The sequence below is a fragment of the Ascidiella aspersa genome, chromosome 1, assembly GCF_963924565.1.
Source record: "Ascidiella aspersa chromosome 1, kaAscAspe10.2, whole genome shotgun sequence".
Classification (NCBI taxonomy): Eukaryota; Metazoa; Chordata; class Ascidiacea; order Phlebobranchia; family Ascidiidae; genus Ascidiella; species Ascidiella aspersa.
In genome coordinates, this window is record NC_139447.1 from 32,885,387 (window position 1) to 32,911,657 (window position 26,271).

The following is a 26,271-nucleotide window of genomic DNA, read 5'->3' on the forward strand; positions in this document are numbered from 1 at the left end:
AGCAATCTAGGCGCCTGGCCCGGCGCGCAAGTCCCGGACGTCGTACAGTAGATAGAATCCTTATGAGCGGCTTTTAGGAAGCTGATTTTCAGGCAAGTGCTGCCGGGAACGCGGCAGCGATGTTTTGGTGAAAAAACGAGGAACCCTACGACTTGGTTCGGGTCAGGGTACGTTTCTTCCTCGTCTAGCTTGATCGTAACGTCGGCGGTGGTCGGGGGGTTGCATTGCGAATCAGAGGAACGGTTGGCCTCGCATTGGGGGGAGAGGGTGGCCGTCCCGACCCGGTGTGATGATAAGGCGTCGGCGCCGTCGGTCGACTCGCGAACGGGGACGAAAACGTCGATCAGTTTTTGATTTCGACTTGTGGCTTTTATCCTGCCGCTGTTGTTGTAATTTCCTGCGAAATAAAACTCCCAAGACGTAGAAAGAAACTAAAAAGTGCCTTCTTTGTATGTTGAAAAAGAATAAAGAATTATTCGAAACGTTCCAAAATCTATCTACTGCTGTATGGGCTTTGATATTCTTACTCCGTCTTTGTACAACTTCAAGTTGCACTAAAGCAATGTTTCTCAACCTGCGAGTCGCGAACCAAAACTGTGTGGCCGTTAAATTTAGATGGGTCGCCGACTGCAGTAGTTCACATGGTTTGGATTTATTGAGATTGAGAAAAATTGTTCCGATACTTGAGAAAATTTCGTATACAATATGATCGCATGGCTCATACTAATTAAATTCGAACTTATTTATGCCAATTTTTTCTGTTTTGTTCGCTTGCAAAAAGTTTAGTGAAGAGATTTGGGACCAAAGCTTGGTTGTTAAACTTACCCTTAGTACTTGGGACGCCGCGAAAAACGGCCGAGAAACACCGCACTAAAGCCAATAGTTCTCTTTTTTTTTTAGCTTGCGACAAATTAGAAAAATCGAGGTACACTTTCTTGAAAAGTTTCTTGGAAAAAAGTTTTTAATACAAATAGTAAACAACAGGATATCATCGGTTATATGATTAATAGTGTGAATTCAATATATGAACTGTTGCTACCAGCAATAATAAAATTTAAAAATAGCTCATTCTGTAATTATGTTTGTTCACCAACGTTTTAAAGACCTATGCAAATCGCCTTCTTCAAGGATGAATGATTTCGATTTCGATTTAAATTTATTTCGGAACAACGGTTTTATACAAAATACATGCAAAAAAATGTAAATAGAAAAAGCGTCCTCGGTTCCCAGGGTGCGGCGAAAGACTGTTAAGTCATCTAGTCAGAAGACGACTTGTATAGTTCGATGAAAAGTCGGAGAACAATTATAGTTATTTTTGATTATGGGTTCACGACCCGCATGCTTGTCTGCACGCATGTTTATAATAGAATATTATATACTATTTTTTTAAATGGCAAAAAGTTCAGCAGCACACACTTTGAGAATCATTGCAATAAACCTTGTTTTGTTTAAAATATGCAAATCCAAAATAAACTTTGAACCTTTACCTTGGGCAGGCGGCCTTGAGTTGTTATCATTCTCAAAAGGTGCGTCTTCATAACTGCTGCTTCTGCTATAGTTGTTATAACCGCTGTTTCTCTTGCTTCTACCGCTCAAATTGTTTCCACCGTCCCCACTATCGTCATTTCTGTTACTTCCAAACAACGAAAGGCTGATGACTGGTAGTATAGGCGACGGAAAAGCGGCTGACGCATCATCAGGTCCAAATGCGGGCAGCGGGTTGTAATACAAGGTGGACACTGCCGCTGCGGCCACACCCTTCACAAGTTCAGCCGGCATTGCCACGCCCCCATGCCTGTCGCCAACGCCCACTTCGAAGCGGTCGGTAGAGGGCGCCACCCTCACGATATTAATCGTTTCAATTTGGCCGAGTTTGAAAATCTTATTCCCCGCTAGAGTTACTAAGTTCTCGAGTAAAGATTCGTGCATTGCCAAGACGGCGCTTGCTTCTTGGGCGCTTCGCTCAGCGCCTGATGACGTCATGAGGTGAGCCAGTGACGTCAGACCGAGCTCAATGACCTTTAAACTCTTGGGGTCGGCGGTGGCCGCTACGAAGCTTGAAGTTGAGTTTACGATATTCAGAGTATCGGTGACGAACCTAAGGCGAAAAAATCGTTTCGTGTTGCTGACTAATGTTTTAACATTGCTAAGTTGCAACTTATTCTGCAAATATAGGAATGTTTGAAGTTATAGTGACGTATTTCGTCACTTCTTTATACTTTCACGTAATTTTAATTGCGGTTTTGTCAGCTTTGGTAATCTTGAATTTACAAAACTTCCTGGAGTGTTTATCACCGGCGTGTTTATGACGTCACCAATACACTCCTCCATTAATGAATCAAGCGTAGCATCAGCCAAACAGTGTCTAATTAAATAAACGGACGCTCAGACCGTAACTTTAAAGCTTGTTGTGCATCCTTATATCCGGACATTTTAGCCAAATGTTGATACAATCCGTCTAGATTTTTTCCCAATTTGAATTTTGCCAATTTTTGCCAATTATAACTCAAGGGGTCGCGAGAACAAAAAAATTGGGAAGCACCACCCTAAACTCATTACTATCGAATAAAGTCGTTTTACTAAAACCACACAAAACATCACCTCATCCAGTGGTTTTGCATCGGCGGTGATTTCTGTTGCTGGATCACCCGCGTAGCGCCCTCCAGTGTCGAAGCCACTTGATACGCGTTCTCCAGCGAAGCAACCTTGACTTCGGCCAAGCGAGAGGCGATTTGTATGACCGTGGAACTGACCACTTCGGCTTGTGGGCCTTGCTCTGCTCAGAAACGGTAAACACTCTTTCTCTTTGAATAAGGCAACCTGGCTCCTTGGATGCCTTGAATAATTAAGTAGAATCCTGCCCTTTTTTTCCTAGGGAAACCTGTTTTTTTTTTCTTCATAACTAAATCTAAAATAACGAGTTACTTTTACTTAAAAAAAAACACGACTGATTTATTTTCACACCCATACGTTCAAGGCGATGGAATTGTAACAAGATGCATTGCTTTTGCTATTTTAATAAGGTAACTGCCTGTGGATGCCTTAACTAATCCAGTAAAATCCTGCCGAGGGAAACCGCTTATATAAGTCAGATATTCCCGACTACATGTTTGGTCAACGGGAAAAAACAGCCCCAGCCCTAACCTACACTCTATGTTTCTACTTTATTTTAGGATTTTGAGTTTTACGTTAAGAATTTGCAGTTTCTTGTGAAGTCACTTAATTTTGACTTGCCACGTATTAATGCGACCGACAGTTGGCCATTATGCTATTACCTTCAGTGGTTTGTTGTTCAACAACGGCCAGCACAGAAGTAGCGAGGCTGATTAACGCGTCAATGTTGCCACTCTTCGCCAAATGGCGCATTTGAGAATGTTCACCTGCACAAATAAGTTTTGTGAAAAACCTTTGGACACACAATGTGATATCAAAAATTAGATGAAACGCCTAACTGTTTTTTTAGGTATCGTATTTTAATCAAATAGAGATAAATAAAAAAAATATTAAAAACCGAAGACGTTTTTTAGAATATTAAAATCCATGCTCTAGTATGCTATTAGGTAATGCTTTGCTTAAACTTGAAATACTAAGTCACCCAGCTTAGTGAGATTTTTAATTATAATACATTAAAAAGAAATACATTCTCAAGTAGAAAACGCTGCATCTAACTGATCATCAGGGATGAAGGTAGAATAATTTTCCTAACGCATGAAATTTTCAGAGATGACGTCACAAAATTACGTCATACCGGGACGTATAAAACAAGTAACCTAAGAAAACCCGGGGTTATCGATCAATGTAATGCACAAATGTGCAACTAAAAGCCTAATTTAAAAACATTTAAGAAGATGGCGGAATGGATTAGCAATAGTGCATGACCTGGTAAAAAAGAACATTTTATTAGCGATAATATTTCCAAAATAAAATTATTTTACCCAAAAATAATTTTGACTTACTTCCACCACAACTGCTCATCCGATTAAAAGCAATACAAATTGGTCATTGAAGGAACACTGATATTATACAAGACCCCCAACCATTAATTTTATCACCTAGAACAGTGTTTCCCAACTATTCTGTCGTCGAGATCCCCTTTACAGTTTGACAAAAACCATGCGACCCAAAGTTTGGTAAATTACATATCAAACACATTACAATCCTAAATTTGGCATAATGTTTACATTACTAGAGAAACTGTGTCAAAATTTGGCAAGAATATTCGGATTTAACCAAGAAGCACGCAACAATAATTAAAGTTTATTTCAAAAAATAAAAATGTGAGTTTTGCGTTTAAATCGTAACGATGGGTTAGGTAAATGGTCTAAAGACAGCTGGAGCTTGTTCCTTCTATATACTGTTAAGCTTTTTAGTATATATTGTTCTTTTTTTCTTGTCAGTTTTTCGTTTGACAAATTTTACAAGGCGACCACCAATCAACCTCTTACGACCCCCTACCCCCGGGTTGGACACCACTAACCTAGAACGTATTTTTCCATGGAACTCTCGAAGTTGTCTAGCTCCGGTTGCTTGACCACCAAATAGTAGGAGCTGACTGTCGAGTCGCCTCTTCTGTTGGTGGCTGTGATTCGAAGGTTCAAGCGGTTGCCGAACTCCGCGGATCCAGCTGGTAAAAGGATGTCTGGGAAGAGAAAACAAATTATTTCGTTTAGACATAAACCGATATATCGTTTTCCCGATAATATCGGCCAATATTTGGCTTCTGCCGATACATCGGTAAATGTAGGCCGATACTTTGGTCGATATTTTAGTACGAAAATATGATACAAGTTTTTCTGTACAACAAACAACTTTTTTTATTTTTGTTCAAAAATTGGGTTTTAGCATCACGACAAGTTAATAAACATTTTTTAAAGGAATATATATTTCGCCCATACTGCCATCGTCAGATCGAATCATTTGTTAGAATTAAGGCACTGACGATGCCAGTATATGCGAAATATATAGTCTTTTGAAATTGACTGCTTCTGGTTTTACTCCGTTTTTTAAACTTTGGGTTTAACTTGTTTATATAGGCGCGTCAGCGGAACAGTGATCGATAAACAGAAGCCTGCTGCCAATGGTTTTCGATTCCATAAATATACTTATATATATATATGCAATATATAGATTTAGAATGGTTTAAAAAGGTTAAGAAACACCGCTTTAAATTTTTCAACCTTCGATAATGTTAGAGGTTCCTCGATGCAGCAAAACGCTTCCATCTTCGCGATTCTTTCGCGGATCTTCGCTCGACGCTTCCACCGCGAACGCCATTGGTTTCTCATCATCCCGGAAGTTGAGGCACTCCATCCGGAAGTGCGTCTCTAGCGCCACACCGGTGCGTGGCCAAACTTGGCAAATTCCAGGCCTAGGGCCTCGGGCTACTTCGATGCTGTATCTGGCCGTTGATGCGACTGTGAAAAAAAGCGTTGTTTAGAGCTCGTTTTAAAGTACCTTTAGTTTAGTCTTAAGCTAATTCTTTTTTACAAATAACCAAGTTTTTAAAGATAACTCATTGGCAATAACTAGTTGTGAGCATAATGGTTGGAAGTTTTAGTTATGGCGTTGTATAGAAATATCAGTACCCATATAAACGTAGGTAGCATTTTAAACGTTATTAACTGGTCGTTTTAAAGTACCTTTAGTGGAACCAATTCCTCTTTAAAAAAAAGTTGCTAGATAAAACTCTTAGGCAATATTAAACAAGTTCAACTCTAGTTTTTAGCATAATGGTTGAAGGTTTAGTTACAACGTGGTATACGAGTATCAAAGCCGATATGGACGTAGGTAGCATTTTGAACGTTTCAAATTAACAGGTCGTTTTAAAGAACTCACCTTTAGTGTAAGCTAACCCCTTTTACAAATAACCAAGATCCTACATAACTCATTGAGCACTTCGTTAGTTTAAAATTAGTCATTTGCAAAACAAACTGAGTCTATGTGAAATCTCTTGCAGCTTCACATAATAACAAAATAGGCTATTTGGAAAATAAGTTTAGTCGAAGTGAAGTCATTCAGATAATACTAAAGTCAGATTCGAGTCAATCTAAAACACCTTAAATCCAAGTCAAGGTTTCAAAAACTAACATTAGTCCTTGCCAATGAAATTTGGAAAATCGTTTTTTAACAAATAGCAGTCAAATTTCAGTTTAAATATATGTTCTGTTTGTCGAGGTCAATCACCGGTAAAGTATTTACACTTTAAGTTATGTCAAAGTCAAGGGACAATGTTATATGATTTTTAACAATATTGCGCAGTACATCGACCTAAATTTACATAGAAAGCAGGTAAACTGTTTTAAGGAACATACCACAATTCTACTGCCTTCAATTTTTCTAAAAACAGCCAGGGTTGCAACTAAACACAGCCTTAAAGTTTAAAGCGCCTGAAATGAATAGCTTATCCTATCGGCAGAAAACGGAAAAGCTTACTAGCTTAGAAGAAGAAAATTAGTGTCCCAGGAAACATACAACAGGACCTACCATGTTAAGTACAATGATCTAATACAAAATTAGTGGCGCGCATGCGTTGATTACATTCAAACGCCCAGTCGTTATATCAAAAGGAAAACCTTCATAACAAACGCGTGAAAATGACAGAATAATAATAAAGAAAATGCGTAAAAGATATTTTTTCCTACTTGTTCGTACATGTACGCAACTTTAAAATATATGTGGTAGACTGGTAGTCTTAAAAGATCAAAATATCTTGAAATGCATACTTACTTTGGTTATTTATTGCCACCTCGACTTCGACGTCATACGTTCCAGGTTTTTCTAAATCGTTTGCTGAAAGTTCGAAGTTGGAAAAGTCAGACGAATCAGGCAGAAACGAAATCGTCGGCTTTAAAAAAAAAATATATAAATATAATACAGAAGAGTTGTGTTTCGCGTCATGTAGCCTACTGTTGATCAATAGAAAACAATAGCAAAGCACGACATTTATAAAAACCAAAATGTCAAGAGTATGAAACACTTCCAATAAAAAAGCTGTAGTTTTTGTATTTGAGTCCTAAGCAGCACAATTTGCTACCGTTAATCATCTCTGATAGCAATTGCAATTTTTTACTTTTTCCTCGGCCCCATACAAAAACTTTACAAGAAAGATGAGTCGGGAACAGTCCAAATAAAACTGGGGCCGTCGAATCCGAAATCCAATGACGTCATTAGTATGGGCAAACAAGCAAAATCGATAAAAGTTAATTTCCACTTTTCGTCAGATTATTACGCCAACTTCTGGTTTTAATTGAAGAAGCTTAGTTGACCCTAATTTGTTTACTTACTATTTATAATATATTTACTTTTGAAGTTCCAGTTGCTGCCTTAGATCGCGAACTATAAGGGTATAGCTAATGGAAATTTGGCATCGGATCGGCACCGATACTATCACTTGGTATCGCGCATCGCTCCGATGCGATATTATCGGACATACCTTTATTATTTGGTACCGGATCGGCACCGATACCACCCTAGTATCGGACGAGTACCGAATCTACCACTTAGCGTCGGGTCTCAGTCCCGATCCAATATTATCGGGCTTTTTAAGCGGAGTATACCTTAGCTTTGCCAGGCCCGGTCACTTTCCATCTGTGTTCGAGGTCGTATCCGATGACGTCACATCCGGTGCAGTTCGCTTGCAAGGTCACAGGTTTGCCCTTGACCGCCTGTTCTCGGCAGTTGGAAAGGCAGGTTATTGAAAGTTGTACCACTGTTCAAAACAATGAATTATTTCGTAGGAAATTTTGCTAAATGGAGTTTCTGAGTAACAACTTATAGGAATAATATAATAGTAGGAATATTCAATACAGAAGAAGGTATCATTTTGAACGTGTTGAATATGTCTTTTTTCATTTTCAAATAGTAATATATTTTGAGTTTTAGTCTGAACTATATTTTATTGCGTTTTAAACCGCAGTGAAATGTTATTTACTGGCCAAACCAAAAAAATAGAATTAAGTTGATACTCGTATTGTTTGTCTATCTATACTCTATAGGTATTACTCCTGCTGAATTAGTCGCATCCCAAACTCAGAGAAGAACAGAAAGGCGCTATACATACGCTAAGGCTTGCTAAAAAGTAAACTAGACATTCGATTTCGACCACGCGAAACACAACAACGAGAGAACGAAATGGTGTCTGTGTCAAACGTAACTGATTATTAGGTGCCAACGGAAAACGTGATAAGATAGGAAATAAAGCGTGAAAGGTGAGGTGCAAAAGTGGAAAGGCAAGAAAAGGTAAGTGAGTGACAACGCAATGGTGAACATATGGCGAAAACAACACACGACGAACGATAAAACATTTTGTGCAACACTTGTACTCACCAAAGGGCAAATTAAAAAAGTTAATACCCGTTTTTTGTCGTACCAAATTCGTCACAACCCTAACTCAGATACACAAAGAAAGACGCCAAGCTAGGACATGTAAAAAGTAAACTCACGTGGCAAAGACAGTGACATTGGCCAGACTCTTTTCACAACTTGCTTATACTTTGAAGTTTCGTTATCCGACCGTCGCTGCAGCACCACAGTGAAGGTGTACTCGTCCTGCCGTTCAGGGAATTGCTCGCCACGCAGTGAAATAACAGAGTTGGACTCGGTAAACGTGACAAATTCCTCTTGGTCGGTTAGTTTGGAGTTACTTCCGAAACACGGCTTGGATTTTTCTAAAACAAGAATGTTACAGATTGAGGTATTAATGTAAGGCTTGGTCATAGTGAACGATTGTACTAAGACAGTGGTTCTCAACCTTTTTTTACCCGTGGCCCCTTTTTGATGCTTTTAGATAGTCGTGGACCCCTTACATTTTTCTAGTGTAATACCTGCGTTTAGTTCTTTTTAATAATTCGGTACATCTGCGTATAGTCAACCTTATGTTGAGTAAAGTAACAGACAACAACAAATTACGTTATGACACGTTTATTTTAATGTGATTTCTGCTGCTGCATCTACGAAGCAAGTGGTTGTGTTTTACACAATGCCATATCATTTGCGAATGATAGCATCAACCAAAATCCAGTACATGTGAATTGTTGTAATGCTGCCTTCCATTTTACAATCTATTTGTGTTACATCACAATGAAAGTGCAACGTCACACTCAATGTGATTTTCAACATGTTAAATTGTGATTAGGTATATATGCCAGCGGTATTTAAATTTACATAGGTACATTTAGAAGTTTTTGCGGACCCCCTGAACACGTTTTGCGGCCCCCAGGGGTCCGTGGACCCCCGATTGAGAACCACTGTACTAAGATATTGGTAGTTGTACATCAATTGTTTGACATGATAACTTGTCCCGCTATGTTCTATATTGACAACGTTAAAAGGTTTGAGAGCCATTTATCCTCGCAATATTATTACACGTTTTATACATATTTTCGCACTTTAATTTTGTTCTAACAAACATGAACTTGTTTTATCCAAAACATGGGTATTTGAAAACGAAACAGTCTGTGAATTAAACTTGGTTAATTTTACCTTTACATTTTTTTACTTTTTTTCATTCTATTTTGATCAGATTAAAAAGAAAATAGAGGTTATTGTTTTTCTCTTATCCGAGTAGTTTTTAAATTGCCGGGTTGGTAAAAAACACTAAAAGCAAACCGAACTGTAATTAACTGAATTCACAGTTAACTTAGTCGAAATTGTTTTTAGAGTAAATTTATTATTGGGGGGTCATTGTAAATAACATATCTTACCTGTAAACCCGTCCGTGCGATAGAATATTGTGCAAAACCAAGTGACAAAGACATCGTTCGAATCGCTAACCCCAGATAATGATGGAGAGGCGTCGAGCTCAAGGGCGACACCGCGTGACGACTGTCGCCACTCTCTGAAGCTTCCACCAGCTGAAAAAAAAACAGTATACATCACTTGGGATGTCCGATACTTGATATTTTATTACGATAACCATATTTTAAAAAGTGCCGCTATCTGATCCGATAGCAAACTACGCCATTAAGGTTATGTGTGTAGTAGTGTAGTAACGCTTTGCTGGGTGAATCGCATCCTAAACCGATCAATGTTTTATTTATTAGTGTTTACGTTTTGATTTGACTAAAGGTATTTCGATATAGGAAATGCAACTTTATTGATCATTGGTATACTACGTATGTATACTTTGTTTCTAAGTAGTAAGGTTCGCAAAGGTTTCTTAGTAGTAAGGTGCACAAATTTTATGAAAGTCAATCCATTTGCAAGATACTAATCACAATGTGAATGTAATTGTTACTACAGCATGTAATTGGTCCTATGTTGGGTTAATTGCTTACGCATTACCCAACCTAGTTCAGCATTCGTTTGCTAAATGGAGAAGTTGTTTCCCTAGCGACAGGGATATAAAATAAACCCTATATATATATATAAAAAAAAAACTACGCCATTACTATACGCTGGAATAAACATTGCGAGTTAAACATTTAAAGACATTTTTTAAGACTATATCGCTATAAAGACAAAATTGTAGGAAGTTTTGTTATTAACCTACCACTTTTTTAATCTCACCTTTCATGGCAGAATCGCTGCGTTTAAATGCAAATTATGGCTAAAATGCTAAAATTAATTTGGTATCGAAACGCCACAAAAAATAAATTGGCTTTCGTGTACGAACTTTTAGTAAAAATTAGTAAATATCGCTGGGTGCATCGCAAGAAAAATACGTTACAAAAGAAGTTTTGAGAACCACTGGCTTACTAAGTTACTGCAAAACATATAAGCGTTTAAAAAAACGTTGTACTTCACAAACTTACCGATAACAGCGCGAAGCTCTTTGCGCAAAATTTCCAGCTTTAAAGAGCTGTGCGTGAACACAGGACGGTCACCGCAGAACGGGCTCTCGGTGCCGGAAAACACGACGACGTAAGAGCCAGGGGGGAAGGTGGTGGCTGGTAGATGGAGGTTGTTCACTTCTTCTGTCTTGATCTCATGCGGGAGCTCGACTTTTTCCACTTCTGATAAAGAAGTTGAACGTGTTTACTGTTAACAGTCGACTGACAATTTTTTGTGTATATATTTTTTTATATAAATATCAACTTTTAAAAAGAAACCGCTGCGTTGCACTGCGATTTGCAATTTACAAAAAAAAAACGGAGATATCTGTTTGATATAGGATCGGCACCGATACCACTTTTGGTATCGGACGGATGGCCGTACTGGCATAGTTTATCGGGTTCGATCCGATATTATCCGAAACCCGACTGACAATTAACACGCCCGATGAAAGTTGCGACCCACCTTTCAGGTTCTGTGGATTAAGCGGCGCCGCAATTTGCAAGAAGGCGTTTGCTGCGATCACGTTCCATGAGAATGAGAAGCGAGTTCCACCTGGAGTTGAAGTATCGAGGCAAGTCGAGCGAACGATTTCGCCGAAGAGACGAATCGCTTCGCTAACGCGGTACACGACCTAAGGTGGAAGTATATTAGAGATGGACCGATAAAAAACGGTTACTGACAATATCGGCCGATATTTCGATCCTACCTATACATCGGTATCGGTAAATTTCAGCCGATGTTTTACCTAAAAATTTCCTAACAATAAACAAGTTTCTTACTTTTGCCCCCCAACAAATCGTTCAGCATCGTGCAATGTTAATACGCAAAATAATGGATAAATAAACAAAGGGAAGGCTAGATAAAGTGAAATGCCATTTGGATTTTACTATATTAATTTAATTTAGTGCCTTATCCTTAGTATATAAAAAATCGGTATCGGATATCGGTCTGAGAAAGTGATATCGGTCGATCTCTAAATTATATAGAGTCGGACCATTAGTTAGACGCAGATTTTTGCTTTTCACAGGGGTTCTTAAAATTTTGCGCTAAATATAATACCACAACATTCACACTGAAAATATAAGTTTATATGCGTGTTGAAAAGAGTCTAAATGTCTCTGAAGTTATGCGAAATAATTACGTAACTGTCGGAATTTATGTGGAAATGACCTCAAATCGTACGCATCAACAGAAATATAAAGTATTTGCATGGAGATTTATCTGCATTTTTTAGGTATGAGTACCCAAACTTTCTACTATAGGAATGCTCTGGGCACCCTAAGTACCCCACAGCGTCCGTACATTATAAGATCGAAAACAAAGCTATAGTTCATTTACAATTGGTTCTGGACAGTATTAGTAAAGTGCAAGACTTTCCATGTTAGCCTGCTTTCCAAATTGGTTAAACTTTCGAAAAACAAAATAGAACTTCGATAAATATTTAGGTTAAGGTTAAGGAGCTTGTATGATTTTAAATCAGCCTTATTGATTTGCATACCAAAATAAATTCGAAATTTTTTTTTGAAAGTTCGGGAACCACTGGGTTAAGGGCCTGCGGCATACAATATAGGGCCAGATTCCAACACTGACCTGAGGCTCCATGGAGTTTTTCGTAGAGGTGGAACCCTCAATTCGTAGTAGGGGAGGGGGGCATGTGGGGTCAGAGGTCACGCAAACGTCAACGCTCGTCGTAGCGCTTTGCTCCTGCAAAAAAAAGACGAAATAATGCATTTAAACTGAACTAAGTTTAAAATTTTTGTTTTGGAAAACGCAAGCGTGCGTGATAAATGTATCCTTCTGAAGAGAAATAAAGGGCGCCGTTTTAACAGGAACATCGCAAGGTTAGTGTAATATAGATAATGTTGTTGTTTCCAGGCATAGTATGTTCTGAGAATAAGTTCTCGTGGTGCTCATTTGTTTATTTATTTGCAAAAATAAATACCAGAAGAACTTATTTTCGGTACTTAATGTAATAGTTTATAAGTTAGGAACAAAATCAAGCATCAATTGGTTCAGTTTGGAAGCCTACGTTTGAATTAAATATCGTATATTTGTACAACTATCCTGTACGTCCAAATTTGAACGATTTAAACTACAAGATACCCAACGCTTAGTTAAGATGACTGAATATTAACATTGTATTATCATGATTTAAGGTAAGCACACTAAAAAGCCAAAGCAAATAAAAAGATTGTGTAAAATTTTCAGCTATTGTGCAAAAACAACTGTATCAGCGCCATTACTTCGTCAGTGGCATGTTACATTTGCTAATTTTGTAACTGTCAGGATTGCAGAGTCGGACTCGGGACTTAAATACGACTACATACGTAAGATTACTCGAGTCCAGAGTCCGATGTGTACACGCGCATTACCAAATTTCGAAACAGTTAACGCCATAAAACTTGTAAATCGTAAGGATGGAATCACATATTGTTGAAAATGTCAACGACGTATTGTGGGTGTGGATGAATTATATGACACCCCTCCAAGTGGATTGCTGAATATCTACATTATTTTAGTTACGTAAATGGTTGAAGTACAGACCGTAGAGTAGAAGACCGACTTGGGACTCGACAAAATCTTACATTTGGCCGGAATCGGATGCGGATTCAGGAGAATAACTTAATTGGGTAATTTTTAACCGACTCCGAAGCCTTGCTACGAGTTAAAACTAGAGATCGACCGATATCCATTTTTTGGACCGATACCGATGTTTTACAATTTTTCAACCGATATCCGATACCGATTCCGATTTTTTTATATACCTGGGAAATGTTCAAAACTTGAATAAATTGAAAATGAAATCCTAATAATGTTTTAGTTTATATACCTTTATTAATTATGAAACTATTATTTTGCATATTAACTTGGCGTGATGCTAAAACCAAAATGTTTTCCATAAAAAAATTGACAAGTTGTTTGTTGTACAGGAAAAATTATATCATATTTTTGTTCTAAAATATCGGCAAAAGTATCGGCCTACATTTACCGATACCGATATATCGGTAGAAGCCAAATATCGGCCGATATTATCGGTAAACCGATATATCGGTCTATCTCTAGTTAAAACAACATATTACCTCTTGTTTGATCTCCACAGCGACGGAATATAGGCCCCTGTCTGAAAAGGACCACCGATACGAAGCAATGCAATGAAAATAGTATTTGTTTCCCTCATAAGTAACCTAAAACAGCAAATATGGTTTAATCGGATATTTAATAAGCTCTAGTTATTTATACAATGGGATGCCTTCGGAAATCTCTATAGTCTTTTGGAAATTAGTTGGCGGACTCCAGCTATAAGACCGAAATAAGAACAACATCAAAACACTGTTCGGAATAAGACCTAAATGGTCAGAATCAGACCGGAACAACCTTTTACCTAACCCGAAACCCCACCCCTAAGTACATCGCTAACTCCCCTAATAATTTCAACCCCTAACCCATTTTCTAACCCCACCCATTACCCACCAATATTCCTTATTCAGACGATTTTAGCAAAAAAAAAATTTAGCAAATATTTAGTATTCACAAAGACATAATTTTATAACATGTTTAAACAGAAAGATATTTCGCCGAAAATATATTTTTGTTGTGTATGTTAACAAACATTTAACTTGATGTTATAAATCAAAAAACAGCTCCTCTGGTAAGTGTAATTGTTAACCAACGTTTCGGCAACCTATACAAGCCGCCTTCGTCAGGGTGATTGACACTGAACGCTCGTACAATAAATGGAAAGCGAAAAGCAGAAATAAACGCGAGCAACAAAACGATAAGGAAATAATTAGCGACTGCCTCAGTGTCAATCACCCTGACGAAGGCGGCTTGTATAGGTTGCCGAAACGTTGGTTAACAATTACACTTACCAGAGGAGCTGTTTTTTGATTTATATTACCATGCCTGGTAGCAACAGTTTATATATTTAACCTGATGCACTTTTTAGTAGAAATAGAAGTTACGCAAATCTTTACTTTACCGATTTCTTGACGCAGTTAAGCGGGATTTTCGTATTCACAAGCTTCTCTTCGTTTTCCGAATCCTTCAACAGCTTAAAATCGACTGCCAAATCGAAGACATTCGAAGTGCTGTAAATGGTGTAGTAGTCGACATTGAAAAGTACACTTGCTCCAATAGCCACTGGCGCTAGTTCATTCAAACGCACAACGGTTGGTGCAAAAACCTCGTAGAATATCCCTCCGTCCAAATGCATTTCATCATTTCCGACTCTACAAAGAATGCGGTGCTTTCCTAGGTCTGAAACAACGTGCTTGAACGACTGCTGGTAGTTGGTCTGGCTTACTCCCAAGTACCAGAAGTAGTAGGTGGCCGGCTGGTCTGTGCGTGCTGAGAAAGTGTACTGGTGGCCTGCCCTCAACCCCTTGACGACGTAGGGGTTGAGAACGCTGTCTGCGTTGAACTGGTGACTGTACAGTTCCAAGTCACCGTAGTGTATTGATAACGTGAGGGTGGTCATGTCTTGCGCTTGCGATAATTCTAAATATGGCGTAAATATACAGGTAGGTTGTTAACTCTTAAGGATTATTTTAAACCAGTGTTGTCGTTAATCTGAAAAGGGCGCTGGTTTACAATCCTACCACATTTTCGTCCGGGGGTTTATATTGCCAACATCGTTTGGGTTGGGGTGCGAGTTTGGGTTCAGGTGGATCAAGCATTAATATTATTATATTTAGTACCCCATGTATATTTGTTCTTTGCAATTTCATTTTTGACAACTCATTTCGTTACTTTTATTCAAACAAAAGGGGGGGGGGGGGATTCTAGACCAACTCCCTAAAAAGTCCTAATCCTAAACTTAAAAAAAAAGATTGTTGGCTTTTAAACGTCGTATTTTATTACGCCTTATAATTTGGTATAACCAATCCATAGTTGCACCTGAAGTCCATAGACAACTAAATTAAGTTGAGATAATCAAACAAAATGCTTATAACTTAACGAATAACAGCTTAATTTGCTTTATTGCTTGACAATAGTAGGCTACCCATGGTTTCAAAAAATAAAAATAAGTGCACATAGCAAATTCAAAAATGTTACCGAAATATCATAGTTAAAAGAAAACAAAATACTGAAATACGTACCTAATCGCGTTGCAAGTAAAATCAAAATCAAAGGTCGAAAATCCATGTATATTTTGGTCGACAACGCAAACTGTTTTTTCCAACTTTCTGTAAAAACAAAACATTTCCAAACCTGCCGCTTTGTGACGTCACAATTCAGGTTAATAACAGCAGTTTCTAAGGCTACGAATTTGCACAAATTTTTTTTTAAATTAACTAAATCGTAGCTTACGTTAAAAAAATCCCGATAAAACATGTTTAATTCTTTCGCGAGGCGACTTTCTCGCCGAATCGGCACGGTTCTAAAGTTCCTTTCGCCAGAAGACGCAGACGACTCGCTGCTGGACAACGAAAAGAACCTCTATAAAAGGGACATCATTCGGGCAGCTAGGAGCCTTGAAATGTACGAAGAAGACCTAATAACACCTGGCGCCTTGGCGGAAGCCATCGACTTAATCGGTTCGCTTGCTTATACAGGAGGACCGCCGGCTAACAAGTGCGCCGGCACCTACATTGAAAAGTTTGCCGAATTGCTAAGCCGCGCTGAAGTTCGGTACGACATTAAGCTTGCAATCCTCAAAGCGCTCAGCACAATCACAGTCAACCACGCCGAACATCAGAACCTAGCCTTTGAGAAGGGTTTGTTATCTATAGTTGCTGATATAGTGTCGAAAACCAGCGAAGGTGTACAGTGCTGGGCAATTTACTGCATCTATTGTCTAGCCTTGGATAACATAAGAAGCCTACAGAGCGTTAAAAATGACATCGCCTTGCACGGAAATTTGCGAAAAGCGGCCGAGGGTGCCTGGTCCGGGTTCCGGCACAATTACGCCGACGTGGTCCTCAAGCTGACCGGCCTGGAACCGGTCGGGCCGGCGGCCAAGGGAGAAATGGCGCCGGAAGAGAACACCGAAAAGTCGCCAAGAAAACACAAGATCGGTTTGAAGTCAATAAATTTGCAGAAGATAGTTGAATGACAATGCTGTGTGTTGTTGTGCGTTTGTTATTAAGTTTTTAGGGCCACCCTTTTATTGCACTACATAAAGCTTTGCATGGGGTCTTCCGACAAACGATATTTTGAACAAAAGTACCGCGATTCGATGCAAAACGACGTCATTACCATGCTCAAACAAGCAATTTTTTTGAAAGTGAAACGTTCGAAGATATTTTTATATGTAATAGTACAAAAAATTACTTAAGAGTTAGACGTTAAGAAGTTTGGTAACCTCCAGTTGTTAGCCTACCATGTTCGGACATATTTACCTTTCGAGCTAAAAATTGCAAAATGGGTAAAAGTTTTAAGGTTTCTCTACATGTCAAAATGAAAGAAAAAGTGGTAAAAAGTTTCTGCAAATAGTAAAACATATTTTGGACTTTTTTCACTTTAACTTTAACCTATTTTAGTGATTCATTGGATATTAGACTACTATTTACTTAGAATTGTAAACAACCAACATTAACAGTACAACTATTTCAATTAGGTAAACAATCAAACGAAATAAAAAAGAACCTGAGCTTATTTTGGTTAACTTTGTCCAAGTCGTGCTTGTACCATCACATGCAACCTTTTAATTAAAAGACGCGAAGACAGACGAAGTCTACAAGTCTAGTAGAACTTATTTTGCGCAATCAGCAATAAATCTAAGAGCCTCTTTTCAACGCTAGGGCGCAATTTCTTTTTCTCGAATGTTCGTCACAAACGCCCTTTGTCTTTTCTGTTACGGCGCCTAAAATATCAGTCAAAACAACTTTTTCAGTTCAGTATCAAGTTAAACTGTTAGGCTTATTTGCTTCTGATTTTACCGACAAAATGGACAAGCCGTTTTTGCGTTTCAACGACTACTTTGGACTGTCGAACGTGGTTCAAAGTACAAGCGCACCTCAAGAGACAAGGTTCGTATGTTAGAGGTTTAGATGTTTGCTTGGCTTTCTTATTCTCCAACTATTGTAAAATTAGTCCCTCCACTTAACAGGGTACAAACTTGGTTAATGAAGTAATTTTTGTGATTTAGTGTGTTTATCTTGTTGAAAAGTCGCGCTTTTAGTAGGCAACCTTAGCACTTTCAAGGTGAAAATCCTGAAAATGTGAAAAAACTTCTCGTTTTATATTTACAATAATTAAAAGCTGGTAAGGTCGTAACAGCCAGATTTGTTAAAAGACATTCCTTTATGTATCATGTTTTCCTAAAAAAGCTTCAGTGTAAAAGTGTTTTTCATGTAATTTCTTAGGAAATACTTCGACCAAATGTTGAGTTCATGGCAGAATAAGATATGACGTAATGCTTAATGCAGATACTCGCAACAATAAAACCAATAATAAGTATTATTAAATTATTAAAATTATTATTAAATTATTAATTTAATAATAGTATGTATTTTTATTCATCTATTGACCTACCTAGGAGAATAAATATAATAATACTTGACCCACCCAAAACGCTAACCAGCACCCTAACTTAAATAAATAGCTGCAGTAAGCATTACGTCATATCTTATCCTGCCTAACATTTGGTCAAACTATTTTTCTGTCTAAAACGCCGAACATGTTTCTCTGACAAACGTTAGGGAACAGAAGGTGTCACAAAAAATGTTACCTGGTATTTTACGAGCTTAACCTTAAGTCTCTAGATAGAAAACTGTTAGGACTATTTAAAATTTTCATGGGGTACCTGTAATTTTAATGTTTTATAAAGTTTTGCCATGTTTTACAGACGTGATGGCCTAACTTCAACTGAAGTGGCATATTTGGACCACCGCATAGATGAGATATTGAAAGAGCACACGCAAAAGATGACCATCAAACGTTCGGTAACTCCTGGCACGCCACAAACCAACTGGTAAGTGGACAACAAGCTAAATTAACGAGAAAAATGCTTGGCGTTTTGAAATAGGCTGGGATTTCGCGCAAGTTTTTACTTCTGTGTTTGCTGGGACACCTCGTTTTACGTTTCCTAAAAAAAATTAATGCGAACTATTTTACTAAACATGATATCGATTTACCCGACCTAGATTTGGATTTGCTATTTGTATTAAGCTATATTACAGTTGGGAATGCCTGATAATATCGGATCAGAGAGGATACCCAATGCTAAGTGGTAGTATCGGTACTCATTCGATACTAGGACGGTATCGGTGCCGATCCGAAGAATTTTAGCCAAGATATAATCAAACGCAGTTTTTTTTTACTTTTAAAGCAGTTGATTAACAACTCAAGGTAAACTGCTTAACTGTAAGGCAAATTTGGGCGTAATAAGCCAAAATAAATTACTCTTGAACGTTTTAATTTCAATTTTAATTTATTCTGTTTGTTTAAGCGTAGTAGTGACGTCACATGGTATCGGATCGGGTCGGATCGCGATACTTTTATCCAAAATATCGGTATCGGATATCCCTGATAGTTTAAAGACCACTGTGTGAGCCTTTTACTGCACTCCATATTACATAAAGCTACGCAAGGGGTATTCCGATACCCGATATTTTGAACAAAAGTCGCCAAGAAAACGCAAGATCGGTTTGAAGTCAATAAATTTGCAGAAGATAGTTGAATGACAATGCTGTGTGTTGTTGTGCGTTTGTTATTTAGTTTTTAGGGCCAGCGTGTCGCCCTTTTATTGCACTACATAAAGCTATGCATGGGGTCTTCCGATAAACGATATTTTGGACAAAAATACCGCGATTCGATGCAAAACGACGTCATTACCATGCTCGAACAAGTAAAATCTTTGAAAGTGAAACGTTCATAGAAATTTTTAGGTAATAGTGCGAAAACTACTTAGAGTTAGACGTTAAGAAGTTTGGTTACCTCCAGTTGTTAACCTACCATGTTTTGACATATTTACCTTTCGAGCTAAAAGTCACTGCATGGGTTAAAGTTTTAAGGTTTCTCTACATGTCAAAATGAAAGAAAAAGTGGTAAAAAGTTTTTGCATTCAGTAAACATATTTTTTGGAATTTTACTTTATCCTATAGTAAAACATTAGTTACCAGAATACTGTTCAAATATTTAATATGCGGTAGCCTGAAAGAATACAACGGGGTCAATATAGATATAAAACATTAAACTCTATATTTAATAAATATAATCTTTGTTTTGTTTTAAAAGGCCAACAACGCCGAAACAGAATACGGTCCAACAAAATTTAGTCACTTCGACTGCGCAATCACCTAATCTGCTGCAGTCGCCGAGTATAAGCAGCCCTTCTTACATGAACACCGGGATATTTGATTTTTCTTCGCCTGTTACTCAACGTAGCATGGCCAATCTAAATGTAAGTATTTGCTAATCAATTGCAAAGTGTGTTTTTTATTATAAATGACTCATAATTTAATTCAAATTTATTGTGAAATAACAAGGCTATACATGATATATAAGTTAGCCAATCGCTAGTTTTGAAAATAGCTAATCGGTGTCACAGTTAAAATTTCGACAGATTTATGAAAGTTATCACCTACTACTTTATAAAAGTCTTTGATTATATTTTACGTCCAGCTTAAGTTATGTTTTTAAAACGTGTTTTAAAAAAAAAACTTTTTTTTTATCATTAAGTGTGTCGACCATCGCATTTAAGCTTTTTTCTTTTTCGTAGGCTTAATAACTCCACTGTTGTTTTGTGAAATGTCAGCGTTTGTTCGGGCGACCAATTACTGGTGCTTTGCGAAACACTACATTTAATCATTATTATTGGCAATTAAATATCAACGTGCCAACGGCTAACGTGTAATGGCTGGTGCAAAGATTTCGCAATTTCATGTGTATCAGTGAAATGTGTTGTTATGCTAAATTAACATTCCGTTGCGAAACACATTGGCTCCAGATTGTGGAAACAGGATTATTTGGTGTTTTTGCAAGGCGGCTATAAGTATAGGGAAGGAAATTTGCTCTTAGGGTATCTGGTTGTTTTAACCTGAGTTATTTCTTTTACTTGTTTCTAGTTATGCGCTGTTTCCAGCTAAATGGCTTTAACAACCAGTGTTTTGCATTTGTTTTATAGTTGTTTGTTTTTATTAACACACACACACGGAACACACAAGAAGACCTATAAAGCAACAACACCTAAGGCAGAAAAATACATAATACCATAGTATTAATACCAACGACATATTAAAGCAACTTACGACAGAATAAGATTTAAATCGTCTAAATAAGACACAAACCCACCGGAATAAGTCCCAAATTTATCGGAATAAGGCCTAAATGGCCAAAATAACGCCCGAACCTGTGGGTAGGGGACGATCGGGGGCCATCGGTCTGACATCGGTCGTTTTAATGTTTACGTTTGGACGCCAGTAGTTTGAACGGCGCCGCTGTTTTTGCACAGAATTGTTGGGCCCTGTTTGGGGTTACTGGTGGGTAATGTGTGGGGTTAGAACATGAGTTTATTAGGGAAGTTAATGATGTACTCAGGGGTGGTGTTTGGGGTTAGGTAAAATGTTGTAAAGGCCTGACTCTGGCCATTAAACATTTTATTCTTGACCCCAGAGTTTGGGGAATTCCCCGATGTCTCCCGCGTGCGGCGCCGAGCGAAGGGAGCCCTGGTTTGTGACGTCATCAGGACAACAGAAGATCGTCGAAGCGGTTCAGGTCCCTGTGGCGCCGCAAGTGGCCGCCGATATTTCTCCACGTGCAACTGGTGTAAGGTGAGACAAAGTTTGCAGGATTTAATCTGATATGTTTCGAGTAAAGCTTTTGCATTTTACCCCTTTCCAATCATATCCTTAATTATTTAAAAAAAGGTCATTTTCGAATGACCACCCGTCGTAATCTAAAGGCTTGTAGCCCCTGCAGCATGTTAAGCGAAGCGTGTCTTGTGTGCTTTTTTATGTACTACGTGTTCGCATTTGCCTTTTTCGTGTGCTGTTGTGTTTGCGTGTCGCGCACGTGGCAACTGGTATCTTTTATCAGAACACGCTGACAGAATACAAGCTTGCCACTACAGGCTGTTATATTTATCGTTTTCAATATCCGAGCAGTAAAGGCGTCATTTTTTAGTTCCGAAATACGTGTTCCATTATTTTCTTGCGATCATTACCACAAGTTCTTGCGTTTCACGAAACCGCAATTGATTTACGTATTAAAAAGGGTTTTATTTCATTTACGCATTGAAAAGTCTTAAAAAAAAACCTAAGTTGTATGAAAAGTCTTTGAATAGTTTTAAGTTTATTAAATGTCCGGCTAAAGTTATGCGTTTCGAAAATATTTTTTTGTTTTCGAATTATATTAAAAAATTGCGAGCGATCCAACTTTAGATCTTTAAAAGCCTACAATTTTTTTGTTGTTGAAAAGTTTTGAAGTGTTTTTTTTTTTCAAGTCTTAAAACAAACAACTATAGAGGCAACCAAACATCTTTACGCTAAAGAAAATTTGAAAAACTTTGAATGATAACCTGTAAAAAATATATTGGAAGGTTTCGATATAATCAAATGACCACAGTAATGACTTCATTTGTTATCGGATCCGATCACGGTACTTTTGGCCAACATATCGTGTGTCGGTAGCGAAATTAAAAGTTTAGGACATCCCTAATTAGGCATTAATTTGGAAATTAACATTCCGTAGGCAACAGTGCCAACAAGTCTATGAGACTATATGACTTAAACTTGCAATTTCTGATTGCAGAACCACAAGCGGCTCTCGAAAGGCTGGATGCTCATTCTGTCGTAACAATAAGGAGGTCGACGAATGGGTGACGTCACACCAGCTCAAGGACAGCTTCAACCGAGTCACGTGTCCAGTACTGAGGAGGTGAGGTTATTAAGTACAGTGACTGGAGTTTAGTTAAATGTAGAAATGAATAGGAAAGCACATACAGAACTATAGGTAGCACTTCGTAAACATTTCGAATAAACATCCAGATAAGTATAAATACCAACAATGGAGTCCAGCATCAAAAGCTGAAGACAAATTTTATCACATTTTGGTAACGTTACGTCACAGATGTTTCACGTCCTGGCGCGACCCTCGCAAGGCCAAATAGGACTAATACCTATAGTCGGAATGCCGTCTAAGTCGGAACAAGTCCAAAACCGGTCGGAATAAGACCTAAATGGCCAGAATCAGGCCAATACAACATTTTACCTAACTCACCCTTAAGTACATCAATAACTCCCCTAACAGTTTCAACCCTAACACATGTTCTTACTGCAACCATTACCCACCAATAAACCCAAACAGTGCCCAAAAATCCGGTGACAAACAGCAGCGCCATTCAAACCAGGTCGCCCATTGCCCCATACGTCGACACCAAAACGGTTGATGCCAGACCAACGGCCCCCGATCTTCCATATACCCTTTTTCGTACAGTTTCAGGCGTTATTTTGGCCATTTAGGCCTTATTCCGATGAATTTGAGACTTATTCCGGCGGGTTTTTGTCTTAGTCAGACGATTTAGATCTTATTCCGTTGTGGATATTACTGTGTATTCGGTTTTATTATGTCGTTGGTCGTAATAACATGGTATTTTAGATTTTTCTGTTTACATTTGGTTGCTTTGTGGGTCTTATTGCGGGGGTGGGCAACCTTCTTGTAGTCGCGGGCCAAAACCAAACTCAGAAAAAACTGTGTAGACTTCACGCATCTTATTAATCAAATTCAATTAATTTACGCATCTTAAATTAAAATTACAACCTAAGCGCGTGTTTATCATAAATAACAAAAAAATGCCAAAAAATATGAGAAATGGTCTCGTGCCCAGTTTTCATTGGCAGCCCGGAGCTGTCCCGCTGACCGTATGTTGCCCACCTCTGTCTTATTGTATGGTCCCTAACAATTGCTTCCATTTGTGGTTCCAGCTACGTGTGTCCGCTTTGCTTTGCCAGCGGTGACAACGCCCACACACTCGGCCATTGCTCGCTCAACCCTGACCGGGGCAACACCAGTCTCCCTCTAGCGGTAAGACGTCGCGCCAATGCGACCGGCAAACTGAAAATATAAAATGTCTTCAATTGTATGATCGGTTTGACGACCCTCCTTCTTTCAAATCACGTTTGTTCATTCTTGCTCGATTTTGCCTTTTTCCGTTGTGTATAATCATTATGAAAGAGAATTTTTATAAAAAAAATTGACGGTTTTACGGTGGTAATTAATGTAGAAGCGTTTTTATTTCTAAAAAAAACTTTCTATTTTGCTTTTAAAGTTATATATAATTTTTTATGGAAGCGAAATTTTAGCAAAAAACGCATGATTTTGTTTCATTTGCTAGTAATTAAATAGAGTGGAGTTTTTATTTTTTTTTAGCCCGATTTTGTTTTTTAGGTTGTTTAGATGTATTATGGCAAAATTTAAAAAAGCATGCCAGACGATGTTATATTTGGTAGTAATTGAATAGAGTTGCATTTTAAGATCTAGAAAGTACACTGCTCGACTTTTAAGTTGTATATAATTATTATTGGAGAAAAAACAGTGCCATTTGTCATTTTGTACGGTAGTAATTAAATAGAGTGGCGTTTTTAGAAAGAAACGCTCGATTTTTTTTAGGTTGTATGTAATTTTTATGGCAGCGAAATAAAAAACATGCGCCAGTCGACGTTTTATTTGGTAGTAATTAAATAGAACAGCGTTGTTATTCTAGAAAACACCCGATTTTTTTTTCAAGTTGTAGATAAATTAATTATAATAGAAGCTTATAAAAAAAAACAGTGTGATTCGTGATTTTGTACGGTGGTTAATTAAATAGTGACATTTTAAGTCTAGAAAAAAATCCGCTTGATTTTCATTTGTGTATATATTGTGCCGATTCATTTTCTCTACCCGCCTGACTTCGTTTTTTTTTCCTACGTTCGGTCGTTTTTGCGTTGTGCATGCCTGCTGGTTTGTTCTTATGAAATATCGGCTCCGTTCTGTCTCTTTTAAGCCTTAGTGCTTGCCAAGGGCAGCTGCGGGTGATGAAATTTGTTGGCGTTTTGTTTTGTGTAGGTGTTGTGTTGTCGTTTTGCGTTTTGTCAATACAAGTTGTGTGTTAAAAAAAAAGAAAATCAGCTGTGAACAGATTTGTGTAAAAGATATGTCTAAAACGCTTTTCAACTACCATTGTTATTTATCAAACAGCTGATTATTATTATGCAAGTCAATTAGTTTAAAGTAGCCTAACCGCGTTTCAGTGTTTGCAAACAGTTCTTCGCATAATTGATGAAACTCCATAATTATAGTTGCTAAACATTTGGCATGAAGTTGTTCAAAGATAAAAAAAACCTTAATTTGATACAGTGCTGCGGAGTCGTAATCGTGACTCGAGTAAAACTACCAGAGTCGGTCGTACGAAAGCGCAGTGTCGAATTTCGAAACTGATAAAACCTAAAACTGCAAGTCGTTAAGGTGGAAAAGCATGTGGTAGCTTGTTTGCCAACCACGTATTGTGGGTGCATAAGTTATTTGACACCCCGTATTAGTGGATTGCTGAATATCCACTTTTATTTTGTTACGTGAATGGGTGAAATACAGACTGTAGAGTTGAAGCCGGGCTCGACGAAATGGCACATTTGGCCGGAGTCGGACTCGAGACTAGCTTTTATTTTTTGCCTGGAGTCGGACGGGTTGTTTTCAACCGACTCCGCTGCCGACGTCCGTGCTTTGATATATACGAACCTGAAAGCTTGGTGTTGTTAATCGAATTGCATAAAGAATATTGGTTCATTTCGTGCAACAATCCTGCATTCAGTCTTTAAAAAATATTTTGTTAGTCATGAAGAATGTTTTTTTAAAACGATAAAACATTCAAGTTTCACGAACTTCAAAAATCCGCTAGTAGTGCAAAAGAGACTGTACTAAGAGTAAACCGCTGTAGGTTAATGTAAAGTGTGCTCAAGTTTAAGGTAATCTCCCTCTTAAAAATTAACAATGTAGTGTTTGGCTAGCTTAAATACCACCATAATACTTTAAAGTTTGTTTTGTTTTGAGAAACTTTAGTAGAAATATCCCTAATAATTTAGGCATTTTTAATCACTCCAACAAAGCAGGTTGCAGGTTATTGATTTTGTCTATCTTGTTATTTTATGTTTTGTAATAAAAGTAACACCTCTTCAACCTAGAACTAACTATATAACGAAATATGTGGTGTTTTAAGGTTACTTTTTTATGACGCCACGCGTTTAGATGTAGCTCACGTTTTAGATGTAACTGTGCCGTCAAGTTATGACATAACTGTTTGAAAACAAAAGCCCTGATATAAAACATAGTAAGTATTTTTACAAATCAAAATATAATGGCGCTAATTCCAAAAAAACGTCTATCTGCGTGTTGAAAATGTTGGCAGGCAAAAAAGGTAAAAATAGGACGTACATGACAGAGTCTATAAATGTCCTGCTTAGTCAACATTTGTAAGCGAGCAAGACAAAAGAATATTGCAGCAGAGCATTGATTTTCCGAGAAGGTTTTAATCATTAACTGTTCCCATGCAATGCGGGTCTTCAAATATTTGAAGTCGGC

General features: G+C 37.9%; 1 protein-coding gene across 1 annotated transcript; it reads left to right on the plus strand.

Moving 5' to 3' along the window:
* The first annotated feature begins 16,105 nt into the window (after nt 1-16,105).
* On the plus strand, nt 16,106-16,828 carry LOC146169846 (armadillo-like helical domain-containing protein 2). Its single transcript, XM_083387611.1, has one exon. It carries the CDS (start codon nt 16,106-16,108, stop codon nt 16,826-16,828), a length of 723 nt encoding a protein of 240 aa, XP_083243737.1.
* Nucleotides 16,829-26,271: the final 9,443 nt, after the last annotated feature.